Source organism: Panthera leo, chromosome A2 (genome assembly GCF_018350215.1).
Source record: "Panthera leo isolate Ple1 chromosome A2, P.leo_Ple1_pat1.1, whole genome shotgun sequence".
Lineage (NCBI taxonomy): Eukaryota > Metazoa > Chordata > Mammalia > Carnivora > Felidae > Panthera > Panthera leo.
The window spans coordinates 105,748,348-105,769,890 of record NC_056680.1 but is presented as its reverse complement, the minus strand read 5'-3'; the positions used below and the strand labels follow the sequence as shown (position 1 = coordinate 105,769,890).

The window sequence follows — 21,543 nt, the reverse complement described above, 5'->3', positions numbered from 1 at the left end:
CTGTCTCTCTCAAAATAAATAAATAAACTTAAAAAAACTTGGTAATGTCAATCTTTTTCAGCTTAGCCATTCTAGTGTGTGTATGATAATTTCATATGGTTTCATTTGTTATTTTGCTCGTAAGTAAAGATGTTGAATGCCTTTTTTATATGCTTTTTGTTGTTCATTTGTTTGTTTTACCATTTGGATGTCTTCTTTTTTGGACTGCCTGTTCAATGCTTTTGCCCATTTTTAATTGGGTCATTTGTTTGGTCTTACTTGTAACGAATCTTATTACGAGCTTTTTGTCAGATCTTTCTATTGAAAACATCTTCTTGGAACCTGTAGCTTACTTTGTAATCTTTTAATAATGTTTTGATGAAGAGAAGTTCTTAATTTCAGTGAAGAAAACTTTGTAGGTTATTTTCTTTTATGGTTGATGCTTTTAGTGTCCTGTTCATTAACCTTATCCTCCCTCAAAGTCCCAAAGATTTTTAAAATATACTAGTATTGAATATAGTAGTCTCTGATATATCTGATATTTTGATAAATACATTGAACTGTGCATACTACATATTTATTCTCGAGGCCTCACGTATTTTTATTCATATGAATTATATCTGATTTCTCAGGTATGAATATTTGGTACTACTCTGAATGTGACAAATAGAGTTCCTGATGTGTTACTACTCCTTTTTTCTTAGGAGAATGTAAAACCCAATACACAATCCCAAGTACTAAACTTGGCGATACACATTTTACTGTATATGTTCAAAGTAGTAATAAATTGTTGAAACCTGTTTGTTAAGAATGCAACAAATGTATGGTTAATGGTTGCATCATACAATATTTGTCATTCTGAAAAGTAGCACATAGACACAAACACAGGCAAAGAATTTTCTTATACAGTGTTACTTTAAATTTTTAGATTTTTTTCGTGTTTAAAGAAGTTTTTGTGCAAATTTAGGACTTAGTTAAAAGTAAAGAGAATAATGTAATGAACTCCCACCTACCCATCATGCAGCTTTTAACATTTATCAACATTTTTCTAATTTGATTCATTCCTCATACATCATTTTTTCTAGACTATTTTAAAGAAAATCCCAGACATATTATTTTCTGTAAATACTTTATGAATCTCTCACATTAAATTTTTTGTGTTTATCTGCCATTGCATTAGCACATCCAATAAAATTAATGATAATTGCTTAAATATCTAATACCTAGTCCATTTTCAGATGACTTATTTGTCTCCAAGCTAGTTGCCTTTTTATAGATGTTCTTTTCAAATTAGAATCCTAACAAATCCTCATGTTCTTAAATGTCTTCTATCTGAATGGTTAATAAATTATAACCCTCTGACTTCATAAAGTTAATGAACATGAGTACTCTTGACATTTGAAAATGCACGTAATTTCTCCTTTGTTTCTATTCCTCTACTCTCTACATTGAATAGGCATATTAAACTCACAGCACATCAAGAAAAAACTTTGAAATAGACCTCCCAGTGAAATTATTTTATTACTATTTGTTAAGTTTTTCTTAGACAGCTAATTTAGGTGAAGTTATTTATTTCTTTGGCAAATGTATATTCCACAATGTTTCAGGTGGTTCTTGAGCCACCACTGAAGATTTCTGTCAAAATTATGTACATATCCAAACAAACAGCATGTATTTGCCCATAGCTTGATAGTTCTTGGTATCAAATTGTTAAATTATATGTGACATTCAAACAAGTGCACATTTATAATGCTGTAATGTTACAATCAAGATTGAATGGCGTCATAAACCATGAAGTTTCTCTTGTCATATCATGTCTTCATAGAAACAGACTTAATAATTTGTAATGTTTCTTTATTTATTTGGTGAGCTAGAGAGAGTATGCATGCACATGCATGAGCTGGGGGGGCGGGGGCGGCGTGGCGCAGAGAGAGAGGGAAACAGAAAATCCCAAGCAAGTTCCACGTGTAGCATGGAGCCTGACACAGGGTTTGAAATAGGGCTTGATTTCATGACTGTGAGATTAAGACCTGAGACAAATTCAAGAGTGGATGCTTCCCTGACTGAACCATCCCAGTATATTGTGTTTTAATTCAAATTCTCATATGAGTTACAATAAATCTCTAGAATGTGTGTTTTCTTGTGTTTATCCTTAATTAGTCATATTTGTGCATATTGTATATGAAAATAAAATCCTTTTATCTTTTTACTAATTTTTCATTTATTACTAACACTTTAATTATTCTAATAGGATCTCCAATTTTCAATTTCATATACAAGAATAAAAATATATATAGTGTTACTTGTTTATTGGCTTTAAAGCTATGATTCTTCCCACACAACATATTTCCTCTAGAGTTCATATTTTATAGGATCCTTGTAATACATTAAGCATCGATGAATATAAGTATAACCATTAAGTCATACAAAAAAGGAGACAATATCATTAGATATAGAAGAATTATTTTATGGTAGATTGCATGTGAAAAATAATTTTCAGATATTTTTCCCATTTTATCTTCCTACTCTGGTAAGCAGATAGGCAGGTACTTTTACCTTTATTTTATAAATGAACATTGGCCTCAAAGGTGGTGAAATTTTGCCCAAACTATCATCAGTTACCATGGGACCTGCACTTGGATTTTCTTTCTTCCACTCTAGTTATCATTCCATTAAACCAATATTATTGATGGGTTTGAGATATTTTCCTTTCAGTAATGCTTAAAATTATGTTCCTGTCTTCACTTAATTCTTGGATAACCAGTTGTGTTTTTTCTTCTTTAATCACTAGAAATTTCTTGGCAATGTTTTTAAAACTTTCTGAAAACTGAGCTTCTAGTGTTGTTAATATCAGTTAAGTAAATTATAATTGATTCACTTGAAGTAATGAAAGAGAGTTCAAGCATGCATTCTGTTATACAGTAAAAGCAGAAAAAGAGTATACAGAGATTCTCTATAATCTTTTCATCCATGAAATTCATTAAATGTGATTTTTCTTTGTTATGTAAGTTAATATGAAATGTTAAGGTCATTTCAACCAAGAGAAGTAGAACAGATTACTGTACTTAATTTCTAACTGGGCTTCATTTTTGTGGGTATTTTTGTTTTGTTTTCTAGTGGCTTTTCATGGCCTACCACTGAAAATCAAGAAAGAACCCCACAGTCCATGTTCAGAACTCGGTTCTGCCTGCAGTCAAGAACAGCCCTTTAAATTCAGCTATGGAGAAAAGTGCCTGTATAATGTCAGGTAAAGCAATCAGGTGTATTTATATATAGAGAGAGGGTGGTGGTTCTTACTAAAACAAAAAGTCCAGAAAAATATAAAGTCTCAGATTATATTTTATGAGTTCTATCTTCAACATGTAACAAAGCTAATTAGGTAATGTGTTTAGCAGAACTCTGAAGAACTGTATACCATCTGATCACACACTTGGAGAATCATTTTAAAGCAATAATTTTCATCCACATCGTTAGTTGTTTTTCTGCTGTAGCGATGCATCCTGGGTTTGAAAAGAGGGTCTTACTTGGTGTGAACAGCTATTGAAAGTTCTCATTAGAATGAATGCATTATGCACTTTAGATAGAGTCTGTAGGAAAAAAAAAAGGAAACATTTGGCAGGTGTGAGCAGTACATTAGTTACTGACAGGCTTTGCAGATGATCTATAAGATGTGTTCATGGAGAATTGCAATAAAGTTAGAATTTTATAAGGCTCAGCACAGGCTATTATCTATTAAAAAGCCAGTTGTTCTTTTTGATGATAGTAAAGGGTGGAGCAGTAAAATTACTTTGTTCATTTGTTGGAAGATTTCATAACATATATGTTCATTAAAAACCCTTCACAGTAAATTGCATTCTGTTACTTTTCATATTGGCCTCTAATTGCATAAGGAAAAGTTGGCACTGTCTATTGAGTATCATTATTCTCAATTACTTCTTAAAAGGAGTTCATTTGGAAAGTTACAAAAAAGGATTACAAATATTTGTAGTTATAGAAGTTACATAGATTCAGGTTCAAAATACATACGATCCAAAGGAGACTTCTCTATTCTCATATAGTCGCAACATGTAATGTTATATCCAAGATATATAAAATTCAAGAAACTCAGATTTGTGCAGTCTGATGGCAGCTGACCAATGTTGGGATATTCTCTTGCTGTTTGTTCTTGCAAACTTGTCTCTTATGTCTGTTTTTCTAGGAGGATCACCAGAGCCTGAAATTATGAGCCAGCTCACTTGAAACTGCAAAACTTTTATTAAAAAAAATCTCGTAGAAGGCATTAAAGCTTACCGAGTTCAGTTAAAATAATATTGATCAATCTGAATTTTATTTATAGTGTTTTTTAATTTTTGCATTTTCTCTTTAAGAGTGCTACATTTTCACAGAATAATTACTTAGTGTAATGAAGAATTTTAAGTTAATGGACCAGGTAGATATAGAATTGTTGTTCCATTTCAGCGTTGATCACAGGTGTGGCTATGAAATAATTACTGCTTTGTATGACATATCTGACTTTCATAAATTAATAGTAAATGAGTCACATGAATATTTTCGGGTTTCTCTTGGGGACCTATAATTTCCACAGTGATTTATAGATTAAATTCTAGTACCTCCATTTCCATATGAACAATGTAATTCAATACAGTATTTTGTGGGGGGAAAAAGAAGCGTCCTAGGGCAGAGGGTGTGTCAGTTTTTTCTTTACATGGGAATGGGACAGGCAAACTAGTTTGTAAAAGAAGTCGTTTCTCATTCAGAAATATTGGTAAAGGGTATAGGTAGAAACAAACATAATACGAGTCCTGTTGACTTTGCTTTAAAACCACCAGTGGGCTTATACAGCACACCCTCCTACACTTTTATGAAGTGTTTTTGTGCTTGGCTATAATTCAATGTACAGATGTATCGACTGAATAAACTATTACATAAGTTAATCCAAAAAGAATGTTTCTTTTTAAAAAAGGAAAAACTATGTCTTGATGATCACTATTTTGAAAGAAAAATATTATTTTAGCCTCAAACTGTCTTCCTTATTCAGAAATTTAAGTAAAGTTTATTTTTGTTTATTTTGAAAGAGAGAGAGAGAGAGAGAGCGAGAGCATGCGTGCGTGCAATTAGGGGAGGGGCAGAGAAAGGGAGACAGAATCCCAAGTAGGGATGTGGGCCTCAAACTCAGGAACCCTAAGATCGTGACTTGAGCAGAAGTCAAGAGTTGGATGCTCAGCCAACTGAGCCACACAGGTGCCCCATATCAGAGACATTTTAATTTGCCTCATTACTCTTTATTATCCCATGTGAGGAAGTAAATGTCAGGTATCATTTATTTATCATTTATTTTATATATAAGAAAAATGAAAATAAGGCAAAGGCATTGTTTTCTTAAATTATACCCAAAATAAAGGCAAGCCAGGAATGGTCTCCATCTTACGAAATTGAAGTTAGTTTCTTGTTCTAAAATCTTACGTAAATATGGAACAGTGACAATATCAGAAACATGCCACGATTTAGGAAAGATCTATCCAACTTGCTGAAGCATTAATTCCACTGCTCTCGTAGTGCTTTTCTATATACTAGGTTATTTGTGTAAGTATTAAAATACACATTTTATATTTATGCTGATACTAAGTTATGTATTATTATCCTATTTTCTCTTTAAGTGTGTGGTGATTCTGAAGATTATGTGTTTTAGGATGACAAATATTGATGATATATATTTCTTCTTTTCTTGGGTTGGAAGGAAAAGTGTTTAATCACTCCAAGGAAACCAATGTTCTCTTTTCTTTTGTTCCTTGGGTAGTGCCTATGATCAGAAGCCACAAGTGGGAATGAGGCCCTCCAACCCCCCAACTCCATCCAGCACCCCAGTGTCCCCACTACATCATGCGTCTCCAAACTCCACTCACACTCCAAAACCTGACCGCACCTTCCCAGCTCACCTCCCTCCATCGCAGACCATACAAGATAGCAGCTACCCCATGGACCACAGGTAAAACTGCAAATACTGTATATATATTGTTTAATGTTTTGAGCATCTTGGAGGCAATTTCTATCACCAATTCCTAAGACCTATGGTAGATTTAAGGTGAGCATATTAATTTTGCACATCTTTGCAAAATATTTTTAGAAAGAGCTTGCTCTGTCTATAGTTAGAAATAATTTGTGGAGAAGGTCATTTATAAACATTCCTTTTATAAACATTTAAATTGGTTGCTAAAGTGGAAAATTAATCTATATACTGACATTTGAACATTTCCCTTTCGCTTTGCCTGAATTAAATTGCCTCACTTAAACTTTAAATCAGATCATCCCATTTTTATGAGCATATGTGTGTACTTGTTCTATAAAGTTAGGAGACTAATTTTAGTAGGTGGCTTATGGAATTAGGTTCTTTACCTTAGATTGAATGGTTTAGCTGTACATAGTTTTGCAGAATAGAACTTATTTGATTAAAACTATTTTCCATCCTTTGCAAGTGATGAATATTTAATGCCAGTAGGTGCCTGACCCTGGACCCTGAGAATACAAAGTAAAGAGATAGAGACTGAATTATTATTTCTTAGAAAGAAGACAAGAACCAGAGTGTGGAGCTAGGGAGGATGCCATGGTGGACATTCTGAACTCCTAGAGATACATGCACATTCAAATAAAATACAGGAGTACCTTTGTACTTTTAATAATAGAGCTTAAAACACAGGTTGATACTATATAGCATCCATCGTTTCCTTTCTACCTTGTAATTATAGAGAGCCGATGGTGTGCAGGGAAATGTTTAACAACAGGCTTAATGGGAGAAAAACCAGAAGGCCCCATCTGTAGCATTTGATGAATCTGTGATATAAATGTTCCAACTGTAAGCCATCATTGTGACAGCCCTAAACACAGAGTCAGAATCGCGTAGAAGCAGACCTTTACATAGTATCTCTACCCTAAAGATAAAATAGACATAACCTCCAGGACATAATTAGTAGCAAGACAGAGTGAAACAATTAGCAAGAGATGCATTTTGAATACTTCTTGCCTTTGTTTTTAATCGGATTTTTTAAAAAGTTATAAATTTACATCATTTAATGCTTAAGTATCCTGTGTTTAACAATCAGCTCACAGTATTTCTGAAAATTTAACAATAAGCCAGTGCAAACTGGCTGTGACACACCGTTACAAAAATAACTCAGCTGAAGGAATCCTCTAGATCAGCAGAGGAAACCAGAAGATGTGTCACTGGCAACTTTCAGAGGATAAGGGAATACTCACTCAGATCAGCTTTTTATAGGTTATTTAATGTGACTCAATCTCAAATTCAGTTCAATCTTTTTTGGGATGATGGATAAGATGAAAGCATTCTTTATAGTGTGAAACGAAGCCACATCTTTTCTACCTTTGTTTCCATCACTAAGCCCTCTTGTGCTCTAGTTATGAAATGCTTCCTATGATCTTTCCCTTCTCACTCCGTAGACTCGAGACCTTGTCAGAGCGTAATGGTATGTGCATCTGTGTAAACAGTTTGGTAAATACAGATGAAAGAAATCTTATTGCAGGGTGGGCCATTGAACAGATGCACATTGTGCAGGACTGAAAGGGAGAAAGAGTACAAACAAGAAAAGCAAGTTTTATTTTGTCCACTTCTGTTGACTTCCCAGAGTTCTCGACACTCGAGGCTCTCACACTTTGAATGAGTGCCAGCATCAGAGATCGTGTCGTTGGCTGTTTGTGCGGAGTAGTTATTTCTTAGGGAAGGTGACTGCTAAACAAGCAGGATGCCTGTGTTTAGGTGACCTAACTCGGAATGGTTTAGCCAAATCCATTTTAGTTTCTCTACTTGAAGTCAAATATCTGAGACTGAGAACAGCCGGCCCGGAACTATAAGAGGGAAGCTCGGGGTCTTTTCCCACTGCCCCCCCACTGAGTTTTGAGGACAGCACCAGCTGGCCAATCCCAGGAAAATCTCTGGAGCCGTATGTTTCTGAGGAGGATTTCTTGGAGGGTTCTAGCCAACAAATGACAGTCCCTTGGTTATAAATGGCAGATTTGCTCTGGAAACAGATCCTTTCTCCAAATAGCCCCCTCCAGGCCGGGCACCCCACTTCACTCTGGGAACGCTCTCTGGCCAACTGGGCTGCACCCTGCTTCCTTTCCTCAGGCTCATTCTGTTCCGAGGGCCAGCCCTTTGGCACTTGTTCCTGAACCCACTGTGCCGGAGCCCTGTCTCTCTTTCTCTGTGTTTCCCGCCACTTATACGCCGTTTTGCTGTATCCAAGAACCATCAGCATGCTCTCTTTACCCATTAACTCTCTTCCAGCAGCTACTTGAGTCACTGTACCTTTACCTTGTCCAGTGCCTCATAACAATGGTGCGAGACACTTGTGTGTTTGGTATTTATGTAGTCCTCGGCAAGTACACGCTCGAATCGGGTTGAATCGTAGAAACAAATGGCTTGATTCTTTACAAAGCTTTTAGTATAAGTGTTATTAACTTCCTTTTAAGGCTTCACAAGTGAACTGGTTTCTTATTTTAACGTCAAGTTACAATTTTCTGATTCACTCCTTGACAGTTCTTAATGATAATTTCTGTTGCTTTTTTTGGCTAATGAAATAAGCAAGAGAAGGGAAATGAATGCAGTGCCAGTCAGCCTGTTTTGCAATACCCGAGTTTCTAAGTTTATTTTCTGCAGGTGTAGGTGGAATTTCAGTGCCTTCTATGGCAGGCAGGAAACTTAGAGTTAAACCACAGGACCGTGAAGAAGGAGCATTTGTAGACATGCTAAAGGGAGCGCATTGCCATTCTTTCACTTTTACCTTATTTTCATTCCACCTGACCCAAATTAAATGTTAACTTTGCAAATTAAAGTCTCAGGAATGCTTTTAGTGTGTGTGTGTGTGGGGGGGCAGTTCATGGGTTTATATTTGCGCATTGAAGTGTATGGTAGGTTATTTGTAAGCACTCTTGGGGCATTTTAGAGCAGGTTTAAATCTTTAATTAATCCACATCTTTGTGGCGGGTCAGGGATCTTATGTTTGAGAGAGACGGAATTGAATGATGATGTGATTAGCCCATCATTACACAGCATAACCAAGAAGGAAGGAACCTAGGGGTTCACTGTCAGCTTGTTCTGAGTCCTCAGAAACTTCCTCATGACCCAACAGCACAACGTGTCCCAAATCTTTGCAGCAAATACGTCTTGTTTCCATCTTTGGAGGTCTGCTGTATTATGTATGCTTACTTTTATCAATCGGATATTTTCTTTGAAGCCATTGGATGCTCATGTGTGCCGTGCTGCTGTTTGACAAGGGTGGTCTTTCAAACAACCAGCTTAGGTTTTAGTCTCTGTATTATTTCCCCTTTTAACTTCCCACCAGAATACAGTGTTTCTTAGAACACTGGTGAAGATTTAAGAGTCCTGCCCGTTTGAAAACAGGGCTATTCCTCTCTTGCTTCCTCAGGAACTAATGGTAAGGGACGGAAAACCGAAAAGTAGGTTAGTAAAAACCTGGTTGATTTTTGGTATGTTTGTTGATTGGTTTGCTAACATAATTAAGAGATAGGGGATGCAGTTTGGAATCAGATTCTTTGTGTTTTTCCTGGTTTGTTTTTTCCTTATATATAATCATTTGAGACTCTCTTAATATGGAAATTTGGTAAATGATCCAACTTGTTAAGAATTGGGCATTTTAGTGGTTAGGGTGTGTGTTTCCTCAATAGTACACTGCTCAAAGCACATCTTTCACTTACTATAGTGTTCCAAAATGGTACTGCAGGGGACTAATTATCAAGGAACACAAGTCATATTATGATATAAAAAACACGGTGCTACTGAGCCAGGAAGGAGAAATCTAGTGAGTCCTTGCAAAAGATTTACACTTCGGGTCAGTTGGTATCATGCTCATTAACAAAAGTTAAAACTTGTACCAATATTGTAAGGAGTATTCCTTGTTACCCTTTTATTTAAAACGTGCTCTCTTATTTCCCAGATTTCGCCGCCAGCTTTCTGAACCCTGTAATTCTTTTCCTCCTTTGCCAACAATGCCAAGGGAAGGACGTCCTATGTACCAACGGCAGATGTCTGAGCCAAACATCCCCTTCCCCCCTCAAGGCTTTAAGCAGGAATACCACGACCCAGTGTATGAACACAACACCATGGTTGGTGGTGCGGCCAGCCAAAGCTTCCCTCCTCCTCTGATGATTAAACAGGAACCCAGAGACTTTGCATATGATTCAGGTAGGCCCATGCTTTAAGTTACATTTAAGACATCATTTCACTTGCTTGTCACTTTGGTTAGTGTTGGCATCAACTTGGGTCGCTCATGACCATTTGGTGTGGAGTCTTTCTGATTTTATCCCCTCTTTGAATCTTTCTGTGTGAAGTTGAACCATCAAACCATTTTGGCTTGAGCTCATGGTTGAAATAGTGTCTAGAAATGAAAGCAGTCCAAAGAAAAGTATAATTTATAAAATCAGGCATACTCTCAGTCCAAAAGAATAACATTGTAATTCTTTGGATTTGGGGCTTTCTTTGTATTTTGCTGTGGTAGTGTTATCTAATCATGGTGGTTACAGAAAGTAATATTCTTTTGCTTTGGCACATTTATTGGTTATAACTGTTTTGTCCTTTGTTGGTGGTGATACTCCAATAGTCCAGCAGTAAAGATTCTTACATATTAGAAGAGGAAGAGCAAAAATAAAATATCTGAGTTTCAAATTGGTTTATTCATAGAGGTTAGCTTTGGTCTCACTGTGGCAGAAAGGCCCCACAAAGTAACGTATCAAGATGGAGAAAGGGGGGCTCCTGAAAGTAAGAAAATATACACTGGTTACGAATATCATCCCAATATGTAACCTTGAGACTTTAGAAGAATTACTTAACTCCTCTCCTTTTCACCCATTATAATCTCAAAATCTGGACTTCTGCTTTTCACACATCTCAGGAATTTTGGAAAAAAAAAGTATGAAATAAAAGCTGATGCTTATAAGAAGGGCACCATGTTCCTACAAAATATTATTAATGTTATTGTAACTGGTGAATAGATGACTGTGGACTTGGAAATACCTGAAAACAATGTAATTTCCTCTTGATGCAAAGTTATGGATATTCTTTATGAGGAAACTATTGCTTCTCTCAGAATAACTCTGCTAAGTTTTTCTATTCTACTTGAGGAAAGAAAATTGTCTCTAGTTTGAGTTTTTAGCTTGCATAAAATTACCTGCTTTATTAGGAACTGCTCTCGAAGCTCAGCAAGAGGGAGCCTTATGACTGAGAGTCTCCCTTTGGCCACCGTTCTTCTGTGGGCAAGAGGTCCAAAGGATGAAGAGGAATTGCCTAGTCAGAGGCTATGTCTCCACTTGTCGAAAGAGCACGAGCTACCAAGGACACATGAATTCCCATCCTGATTGGCCCGAACTCCATTTCCACAGTCTGAGCAGGTCTTTCCCAGGCTCAGCTTTTTGAAGGCAGAACGCGTTGCCCCTGTGTGCACTCCCAGGGTCCACGGAATGGGCTTCGAGGTAGCTCTTTGGGGCAGAATGAGAATGGAGCTTGGATGTGCCCGTGTGCTTGCGTATGAGGCCCCCATGGTTTACATGGTATATGGAACAGTGTAGGGTGAAGAGATAGGAAAAGGGGAAGAAAGGGGCGTGAACCAGGGTCTAAAGACTAGAAGCTGGCTCCATACCATCCTTTGCCCATGCTAATCTTAGAGAGTTCTCCAAATTCTAGATTGGACTAGGCCTTCCGGTTGTTATGAATGATGTATTTCATTCATTTCAAGGAATGGGAGGAGAAAATGTACTCATTAGCTGTTTGTTAGTTGGCTTACAATTTAAAAAATGTAAACATGTGCCGTGAGGGCTTTTATTTGAATGCTTGCCTCTCAGGCCCTGTCATTTGCAGACTACATGTACTTGAAATGCATCATAGCGGTTTCAGTTTAGAATTTTTTTGTATTTGTCCATAGTTTGTCCATAGTTAAGAACCCTACAATGCATTTTATTATAGATAAGATTCATTTTTCTCTATAAACTTTAAGTCCTTTTAACTGATGCTATCTTTATTTCCCAAACTGTATTTCGATTTGCTGTACAGTTTTTTGAAGTCACCACGATTTTAAGAAACTTTATATGGAAATCATATAAAACAGTCCAAATAATTTGTTCAAAGGGACTTACAGAGCATAGCATTTAAAGAGCATCTCTGTGTGTTCTAGAAATGTTTTTATATGTATAATCATACCAAGATTGACATTGAAACCATTTTGGGGGGCGCCTGGGTCCATTAAGCATCCACCTTTGGCTGAGGTCATGTGCCTCACGATTTCTGAGTTCGAGCCCCACATCAGGCTCTGTGCTGACAGCTCAGCCTGGAGCCTGCTTCGGATTCTGTGTCTCCCTGTCACTCTGCCCCTCTCCCACTCACGCTCTCTTTCTCTTTCTCTCTCAAAAATAAATAAACATTAAAAAAATTATGAAGCCTTTTTTTTTTTTTGATTCTGTAGTTCACTCCATATATGTATCTTTTCCTCATATTTATGTGATAGGTAAAATTATGTATAACATGGTATTTAACGTGTGTAACTTTGTTTGAGGAGATGTGAACCAAGCAAGAAAGAGATTTAAATAATTCAGTGAGGTAAAAAATAAACAAAAAAAGTAACCTGGTTTTGTAGGATTTGATTGCATTATTTGTGGGCCATACATACTAGGAACTTCAGAGTCAATCACTGTCCGACCCTCAAAGCACAGATATAGACTAAAAAGCATAGTCCATGTCTTAGCTCAGGCTTCTCTAATAAACTACCATTGACTGGGAAGCTTAAACAACACGTTTCTCACAGTCCTGCAGGCTGGGAAGGCCCAAGATCAAGGTGCCAGCAGATTTAGTTCCTGGGAAGGGCCCTCTTCCTGGCTTGAAGATGGCCACTTTCTCACTATGTCCTTGCGTGGCAGAGAGAGAAAGAGAGTGAATGAGCTCTGATCTCTCTTCCTCTTCTTATGAGGGGACTGATTCCATCATGGGGGTCCCACCCTCATAACTGAATCCAACCCTAATTCTCTCTCAAAGGCCCCATCTCCAAATATGCTCACAGTGGGCATTTAGGGCATCTACAGTGAATTGTGGAGGACATGATAATTCTGTCAGTCATAGTCCAGTATCCAATTTAAATTTTTTTTTATTTTTTATTAAAAAATTTTTTTAATGTATGTTTATTTTTGAGAGAGAGAGAGACAGAAAAGGACAGAGAGAATGTGAGTGGGGGAGGGGCAGAAAGAGAGGGAGACACAGAATCTGAAGCAGGCTCTGAGGTGTCAGCCCAGAGCCCGACCTGGGGCTCAAACCCATGAACTGTGAGATCATGACCTGAGCTAAAGTCTGGCACTTAACTGTCTGAGCCACCCAGGTGCCCCTCCAATTTAAATTAAAAAAAAAAAATGTTTATTTATTTTTGAGAGGGAGAGAGAGAATACGAATGGAGGAGGGACAGAGAGAGAGAGGGAGACACAGAATCTGAAGCAGGCTCCAGGCTCTGAGTTGTCTGCACAGAGCCCGACGTGGGGCTCGAAATCAAGGATGGTGAGATCCTCATCTGAGCTGAAATCCGATGTTGAACCAGCTGAGCCATTCAGTCACTCTATCCAATTTTAAAGGTATATGGGGCATGTCTTTTGTGAAGTGTACATTATACCTTGCAAATGACTTGTAGAACACTTGTTTAATATTTGAGAAGCTGTTAGTTTATATTCCTTCCTACCCTCCAAATTCTCTTGCAGATTGCTAAAATTGTACAGCACCTCTGAATGCTAATTTAAGTATTGCCAATAGGATACAGTTCTGTTGTGCTTGAGTAATTAAGTTGTAAAGTTGGAGCTTCTGGTTGCAGTCTAAAAGAACGGTGGTAACAGTGTATAACCAAGGCCTGTGAAAATTAATATGCAGGTATCAAAATGTATTTCCCTGGCCACCAAACAGCTGGGATCAAGTTGACACATCTGTATATGTCCTACATTGCAGTCAACAAATATGATCTCCAGATATTTTGTTTCGTTGTCATTACTTCTTTCATCCCTTTTGAGAGCACATTAAATAATCTTTTTATGAAATCTAATGTATTTATCACTGGATCATTGATTTCTTGGTTCACTTACTGATGTTGAACAAATAGGACATTAGGAAATAGTTGATGTGATTTAAAAACAATGCAAAAACGTTTCATAGTTTACTTAGCATCTATGTTCCAAAGGTTTTCCTTTCAGAAGGCCTCCAGAACTCTTTATTGCTTAATTCAATATAACATAAATGTTGTGAAAATAAAAGAAGCTTTGTAAGTGAAAAGGCAGCATGATGATGCTCTAATAAAGCCTGACATTAATTATGACATGGGAAATGGAAGGTCTATTAGTTATAATTATAATTACAGGAATGCAATTTCAACTGCCGAGTATTCAAGCTAAAAAAAATGCAAAATATTATGTTAGTTGAGTAGAAATTTTTATTCAGGAGAAGAGAAGAAAACCTGAATCAGAAGACACTGAGAAGATTAAAAAAGATTGGTATTTAGGTCCAATTTGGTGAACCAGTGCAGTGTGTGTGATCATTATTATATTATGATATTAAGTTCTTGACAATTACATCTGTTATTGTTTTCTTTCTCTTCTTCTCGAGCCTAATAGTGCTGCACAAAGCAGTACACGGGTTTTTTTGTTAGTTGTTTGACTTCTCCTGAATCCAGAGTGGTTTTCCCTTTCTTGCCCTAATGGCTAAGTGACTACATGAAATGGGTTGAATATGCGTTGAGTGCTTCAGTGGAAGTGCCTTATGCCACGCCACATTTTCATAGAATCATAGTCACTTTCCCATTTTCATGTTTGCATGTGAGGTTTCACTGACTCACAATGCTGAACAAGGCAAATATTTTATATATGCATAAGAACATATTTCGTTGGAGTTGTTTGTGTTGTTGATTGGTTGGTCTTTTGTTTCATTTTTCTTTCTTTCCTTTTTTTTTTTTTTTAATTTTTTTTAAAGTTTATTTATTTTTGAGACAGAGAGAGACAGAGCATGAACGGGGGAGGGTCACAGAGAGCGGGAGACACAGAATCTGAAACAGGCTCCAGGCTCTGAGCTCTCAGCACAGAGCCCGACGCGGGGCTTGAACCCACGGACCGTGAGATCATGACCTGAGCCGAAGCCGGACGCTTAACCGACCGAGCCACCCAGGCGCCCCTCTTTCTTTCCTTTTGATAGATTTTAGGGGTAGTATTTTTAGTGGCATGGTACTTACATGAAACTGAACTTTGGCTCAAGAAAACATCAGCGCACAGTGTTCATATACTGTGATTAGATAATTTCACTCTGGAAATTATGTTAAGGGGTGAAAGACACAGTGAATGAATGAGAGGGAGAAATGTTAAAAGTATATAGTAGTTGAATAGTAAAGTAAGTTATAACTATCCGTAACAGAAATATCATGCAGCCATTTGAAGTCAGTTTTTAAAAAAAAAAGTTTAATGAAACGAGATGAGTAAAAAAAAAAATAGACACACCGAATGACTCATGCAAATAAGACCCAATACAGACATACTGTGGCTTAAATTTTTTTAAATTAATTTATCTATTTTGAGAGAGAGAGAGACTGTGTGAGTGGGGGAAGGGCAGAGAAAGGGGGAGATAGAGAATCCCAAGCAGGCTGTGTGCTGCCAGCACAGTGCCGGATGTGAGGTTTGAATTCCTGAAACTTCAAGATGATGACCTGAGCCAAAACCAAGAGTTGGATGCTTAACCAACTGAGCCACCCAGATGCCCCATTTATTATGACTTCATATGCGTGATGATATCCTAAGCAATTTCTGTTTTGCCTGTGAGGTGCTTTGCGTTTTAACAATGCCTAGGTACTACTTTGCTAATCAGACAGGAAATATGTGTTCTGTTTTAAAATATCAACCCATTTGGAGTTGAAGAAGTATCCAAATTAATCACGTCAGTCCTTTAAGTGGAAAGAATACTAAGTAAAGTATTACATTATAGTACCACATGCTGCAAACCTACCTGGCTTGCTATTAGTTTGTGTCCAGGACTGCCTTAGAGGTGGGAGCAGAATTAATATGCTATTTAGTCGATTTCTGGTTCATCCCTGCTCAGTGTTTGCAATCCACAATTAGTACTTTGTTCCTTTGCGCTATGGGGTATATTAAAATTTTTAACCTAGGAGTTGACTGAAGGGTAACACATGAATAAGATGTTTTTAGCCCTCAGGGCCTATTGTATTATTCTAATTAGTTTAAAAGATGCCCCCCAGCCCTGTGGTAGAGCAGTTTCATCAAACATTTGGGGAGGGAGATGGGGCAGAGGAGAACCTTCAGGGACCTGCTCCAATCAGAGATTGGGGGGCACTCCATACCTTGAGCTTCCGGAGAGGAGGAAGTAGAAGTAGGGGGTAGTGGAGAAAGCTGACATCATGTGCCCCCTGAGGAAAGTGGTTTATATTTTTTAATGGTGTTGTCAACACTACTGGAAATTTGGAAATTGACACGAATAGTTGTTGTGTAGAATTATAAATTTTTAAAATCATGAAAGTTCTTGGAAATCACCTAGTTCACCTTTTTTCTCCACGCCCTAGTTGTACAGATAACACGCCTGAGGCTCTTCCATGTCAACTTCTCTCCAGGTACACAGATATTTTGTGAAACAGTTGGAAAGCTTACATTTGGAAGAATAAAGTGGGACTTTTCCATCCTCCCTTTTTAAATCCATTCTTCACCCAAGCAATCTTTCCAAGTTCCCCTATATCCTTCTTTATCACTCTAGGATTTTGATAAAGGCCCATAGACAAACCTTTCCATTTAGAGAATGATTTTCTGTGTTTAGCATGTAGAAAAATGATACATAGGCAGAGAAATGATGAAATAAATACTGAAAATATATACACCTCATATTAAATATGTTAAAACTAAGATTATGTTCAGTTTTCATCTGTCAGAAATGACACATATATCTGGTAGTCGTGTATGCCCAAGCTGGCACTTTAGTCAAGAGAGTTAAACATAAATACTCTTGGATTTCTAAAATGGCAAGAGGGGAAGATTTTTCCACTGTCATTGTTATTCTGTGTTTTTGCTGTGTTGGTAGCTACTCATCTTGGTCAAAGAGTAGGAAAAGGAGTCAAGTAATTCCTACTGCTGCTTCTAGTAAGCCTCGTTTGGGATTCCCCTTGCAGAGTTTATAATAATGTTTTAAGGTGGAAGTTAGAGGTTGAAATCAGAGGATAACAGAGTAAGACAACATAATTATTTTCTGCGGACACATAGAAATATGAGTAGGCAGTGCTTTATGTGTTTGGAGATGATTCTTCATGGCCTCAATCAGTTGGTCAAATTACATAAAACTTCTAAAAAGCAAAAACATAAGAGCAAAATTTAGAAGGCTACAATTACCCAGTAGTATCTCTATACTCTTAGTAGACTAATTTTGCCACTATAAGAGTATTATCTCAGGAATGTTGTCATCAGGGTTTATTTATTTTGAGAGAGAGAGAGAGAGAGAGAGAGAGAGAGCAAGGTCAGAGAGAGAAGGAGAGAGAGAATCCCAACCAGGCTCCACACCGCCAGCACAGAGCCCTTTTTGGGCTCAAACCCATGAACCATGAAATCATGCCCTGAGCTGAAATCTAGATTCAGACGCTTAACCAGTTGAGCCACCCAGGTGCTCCAGGGTTTATCATCTTTTTAAATGATATCTTATTATTTATTTACAAGAGGAGATAATATATTTGAGAAATTGACTTCATGTGTATTTACTAATACATTTTCTTCTGTCTTTTGTGAACAATTGAGTTACACATAAGTAAACAACCTAACGTATTGCTCAGGAAACACAAGGAATGCAGCAATTACAAAAGGAAACTGTTAAAAAATGATAATTAAAGTCAGATGTAACAGAGGGAGTAAGGGCTCCTGATAGTTATTTTGAACATCCAGGCTTTCCATTAACTAGTAGGCTTCATCATCTCTAAAATGGAAGGTCCTATGACCAATAATTATAATTTTATATTTTACATATATGAAATATTACATTTGAAAATATTCAACTTAATTTCATCATTTTATTTGCATATCTTGGAACCACTTTAAATAGAAGAATATTGTGGTTTTTTTAATTCAAAGAGTGTTATTTAGGAATTAATAATTCAGTGTATGTTCACTCTTCAGTGATCTTGCCTCTGCTCCATATTTTCTCTGGGTGGGAGATTATAGAATTCCTTATTATCTCCCCACCTGGCTATGTCAGGCATTTCAGTTTTGAATTCTAAAACGTGTTGGTAACTTTATTTATTCTCTGCTATTTTATTTACCAGATATTAGAAATCGGGAGATAAATAGTAAATGGTCATTACAACATAGTAGACAATCTTTCACAGGTTTAAAGATGAATACTAGGCATTTTTTTTTTTTTTATGTTTCTCCTCATTCTTTCTTTAACGGACATGGTAAAGATTTCATGAGAAATTGTTTAGAGATATACACAGAGATGGTTGACTGCAACTGTTTTCCCATATGGCTTCAGATCACTGGAAGAGAGAAGTGTGTTTTTTTTTTTCCCTCTAGAGGCAAGGACCAAGTTACAGATGGCTGATAAAACCTATTATATGTTTAACAGTATTTGGTATAGGACTGACTCTTCACAAATCATTCCCATAATTGCTCATAAATAGCTTTTTTCTTCTAAAACTTTAGATGTTTTTAAGCATTACCGTCTTTAGTAATTTCTACTGTCTTTAGTAATTTCCAGTGCAGCGATGTTTATGGTTCCATGAACTTTGGCTTTTTGTAACTGATATTTAACACTCCCAAAGGCCAAGACTTGGCCCTATTCCATTAGTAAGCATCATTTGCTTATGGTTACATTTTCTCCTGAAACATGGCAGCTCATTTTTCCCCCCCATCCTAACCTTAAAACTATTGCTTCGAGAAATTCAACTGGAGAATCACTTGGGAATTTAAAGGAATGAGCTATTGATCCTTCAGAAAACGTTAGCATTCTATCTGTTTCTCTAACATCCAAAGATAATTTTCTTTTCCTCAGCCACTGATTTGTGGACGAGTAGATCATTTAATCTCTGATTTTTCGGTGCTTCAGTTGTGAAGAGTGACGGTGATGACTTCCTAATTAATTCTGTTATTACAATAGAGGTCAGGGATTGGCCTCACAACTTGACTTTGCTTTTTATTGCCTAGCATGCATGCCTCAAATGGATTTTCCTCATTCTTCTGAGTTAAAATAGCAAATCACCCAAAACAGTACTCTGGTCCACTGTATTGCTTTTTCTAAGAAATACTTAAATATGCTCTAAATCTACAGTTACAGTAAGTGGCATTGGCTAGTGATTTGATTTGAGAATTGAGACCATGGTCTGGATTTACTCTTTATGCATTAACACAGGTCAGATGGACAGGGACTGCATTTTAAGTCAGTAATGGAAGGCTGAAGGCTGTCTTAAACCAATCATATCAGTTTTACCCATGACTGATTGATCCCCAGGGGCAGAGCCCTGTAAGCATTTGTCTTACATGAATGGACTCTATAGAGCCTGGAGTTTCATTCATAAAATGGAGACTGAAAGGAAACACACACACACACACACACACACACACACACACACACACACTCTTACTCTCTGGAATGTCCATTTATACAAAGCTGAAGGGTGTAGTGTTCCATCAGCTGCTGCTTTTGCCAGTTGACTAGAAGTAATGATTAATGCTCATTGGTCCTGCCTGCATGTAACCCAACACTATTTATGGCCTTGCAGTGTTTCTAATGTATAGTGAATGAGAAGACAACATTCTCAAATCTGAAACATAAACAGGAACTGGTGGGTCTGAATTCCATTCAAATATGTCATTTCAGCCACACAGTGTTTGTCTAACTTGGATTTTACAGGCAGGAAAGGGGGAAGGGAGGGATAATCTGCTTGTGAGTTGTACTAGCATCAAAAAAGGGAATTAGAAGAGGGAGGAGAGAGTACTTTCATAGTGTGGGATTTTTAGTGTCTTTCTAAAGAAAACCACCAGGATGCTTAGGCCCAGAACTGCAAGTGGACAAAGTGAACTACAACTGTTTTTGTATGTGCAACTAAGATTTGAAATTAAATGGTTTAAGGATGCATATTTGGGTGTGTGTGTTTGTGTTTGTGTGGTTCATGAATGTGAACGAGAGGTAAGATAATATTATTTATTTTTTGAAAGTAGCTATTTGAATATCTACTTTTAAGGTTAGAATGTTGTTACAGGGTATTTTCTTTTGCACTTAAAGGATTTCTATTTCTTCAGTGAGTTGAGTATTTCATAGTTTAGAGGAAAAGGGAGGCTTTTTGTTTCTATGAAATACTTCTGCCTAACACACGAGGAATGTAATTGAAACCTTTTCAAGGAAGTTTTGTCACCTTAAATAGATGGTTGTTTTTATCATGTGTGTGAGAGAGATTTTTAAGTTAATTGTTTCTAAAACTCTGCAAAATTTTACTAGGAGAGATATTCAAAGATAACTGTGCTCATAAAATTAAACACAACCAAGTGAATACACTATCGTGTAGCATCATAGAAATTAAATTAAATAATAGCACAGTATTAAAAAGCAACCAAGACAAAACTGAGAGAATGACACGCGTGTGTCACTGTGATTTCTTTACCATTTTCTGAAATTTAGTATGTTTGAATACTCTATTCTGGTGACCTTTTTTTTCAGTGTGTGGGCCTCCACAGTGCACTGCTTCATCCGCATGTTTTTGTTATTCTTAGCATTCAAAAACAAAACCTCCCACTTTGTATGACACTGGAAATATTATACTGAATTCTGTGCCTGATGACTATTTACTCTCTTTGTCGTATCAAGTATGTTTTGTTGCCTCTTTTGTCCTCAGTTTCCTTATTTATAGAACGGGGCAAATAATTCCTCTACCTTCCTGTTTTTCTAAGGATTAGATATGATGATGTTTGTAAAGCTACTAATATATATAGTATTAGGGGTCCAGGCAATAATAGGGGATATCTTTATGATATGATTTTATCTGGACCTCTAGAGATTTCCTAAAAGGCTGCTAGTCCTGAAGTAAGATGACATTATTATTATTTCTAATATTTACAAATACACTTTTGGGGACCAAAGGATAAGACAAAGTGAGAAAGATATTCTTATGTGAAGACGATCCAATTGTGCAAGACCAACAAGGTACTGAACTATTATGCTGTCTGCGACATAGTGAGCAATCATACAGAACTTGATACCAGTATTATTCACGTTCGAAGCAAGTAGAGTAAATATGTGAATATTACAGTGATCCAAGGAGAGATGAGAGGGAGAGGACAAAGCCATTCGTGATGTGTTTGCTTCAAATCACGTAGACTCAAGCAGAGGAACAATTCGGTATCAGAACTCAGCATTAACACTTTCACCTCTTCAGATTTTTTTTTTTTTTTTTTGGTGGCCTCAGTTTAGCGTAGCGCATCTTTTCTTGCATTTTCTTTAAAATTTCTGTTAATTGGCAGAGTACAATAATATCTAATAAACAGAGTTACAATATTTCC

At 36.9% G+C, this 21,543-nt stretch overlaps 1 protein-coding gene across 6 annotated transcripts in view; it reads left to right on the top strand.

Annotated features, from left to right (window-relative positions):
- ETV1 (ETS variant transcription factor 1) overlaps nucleotides 1–21,543 on the top strand; it is a 92,201-nt gene that overhangs the window by 46,576 nt on the left and 24,082 nt on the right. For all 6 annotated transcript variants that reach the window (XM_042919188.1, XM_042919194.1, XM_042919183.1 and 3 more), the window contains 3 exons: nucleotides 3,097–3,226; nucleotides 5,777–5,965; nucleotides 9,945–10,192. In XM_042919188.1, coding sequence (XP_042775122.1) covers nucleotides 3,097–3,226; nucleotides 5,777–5,965; nucleotides 9,945–10,192 — 567 coding nt within the window. The remainder of the gene's footprint in view (nucleotides 1–3,096; nucleotides 3,227–5,776; nucleotides 5,966–9,944; nucleotides 10,193–21,543) is intronic.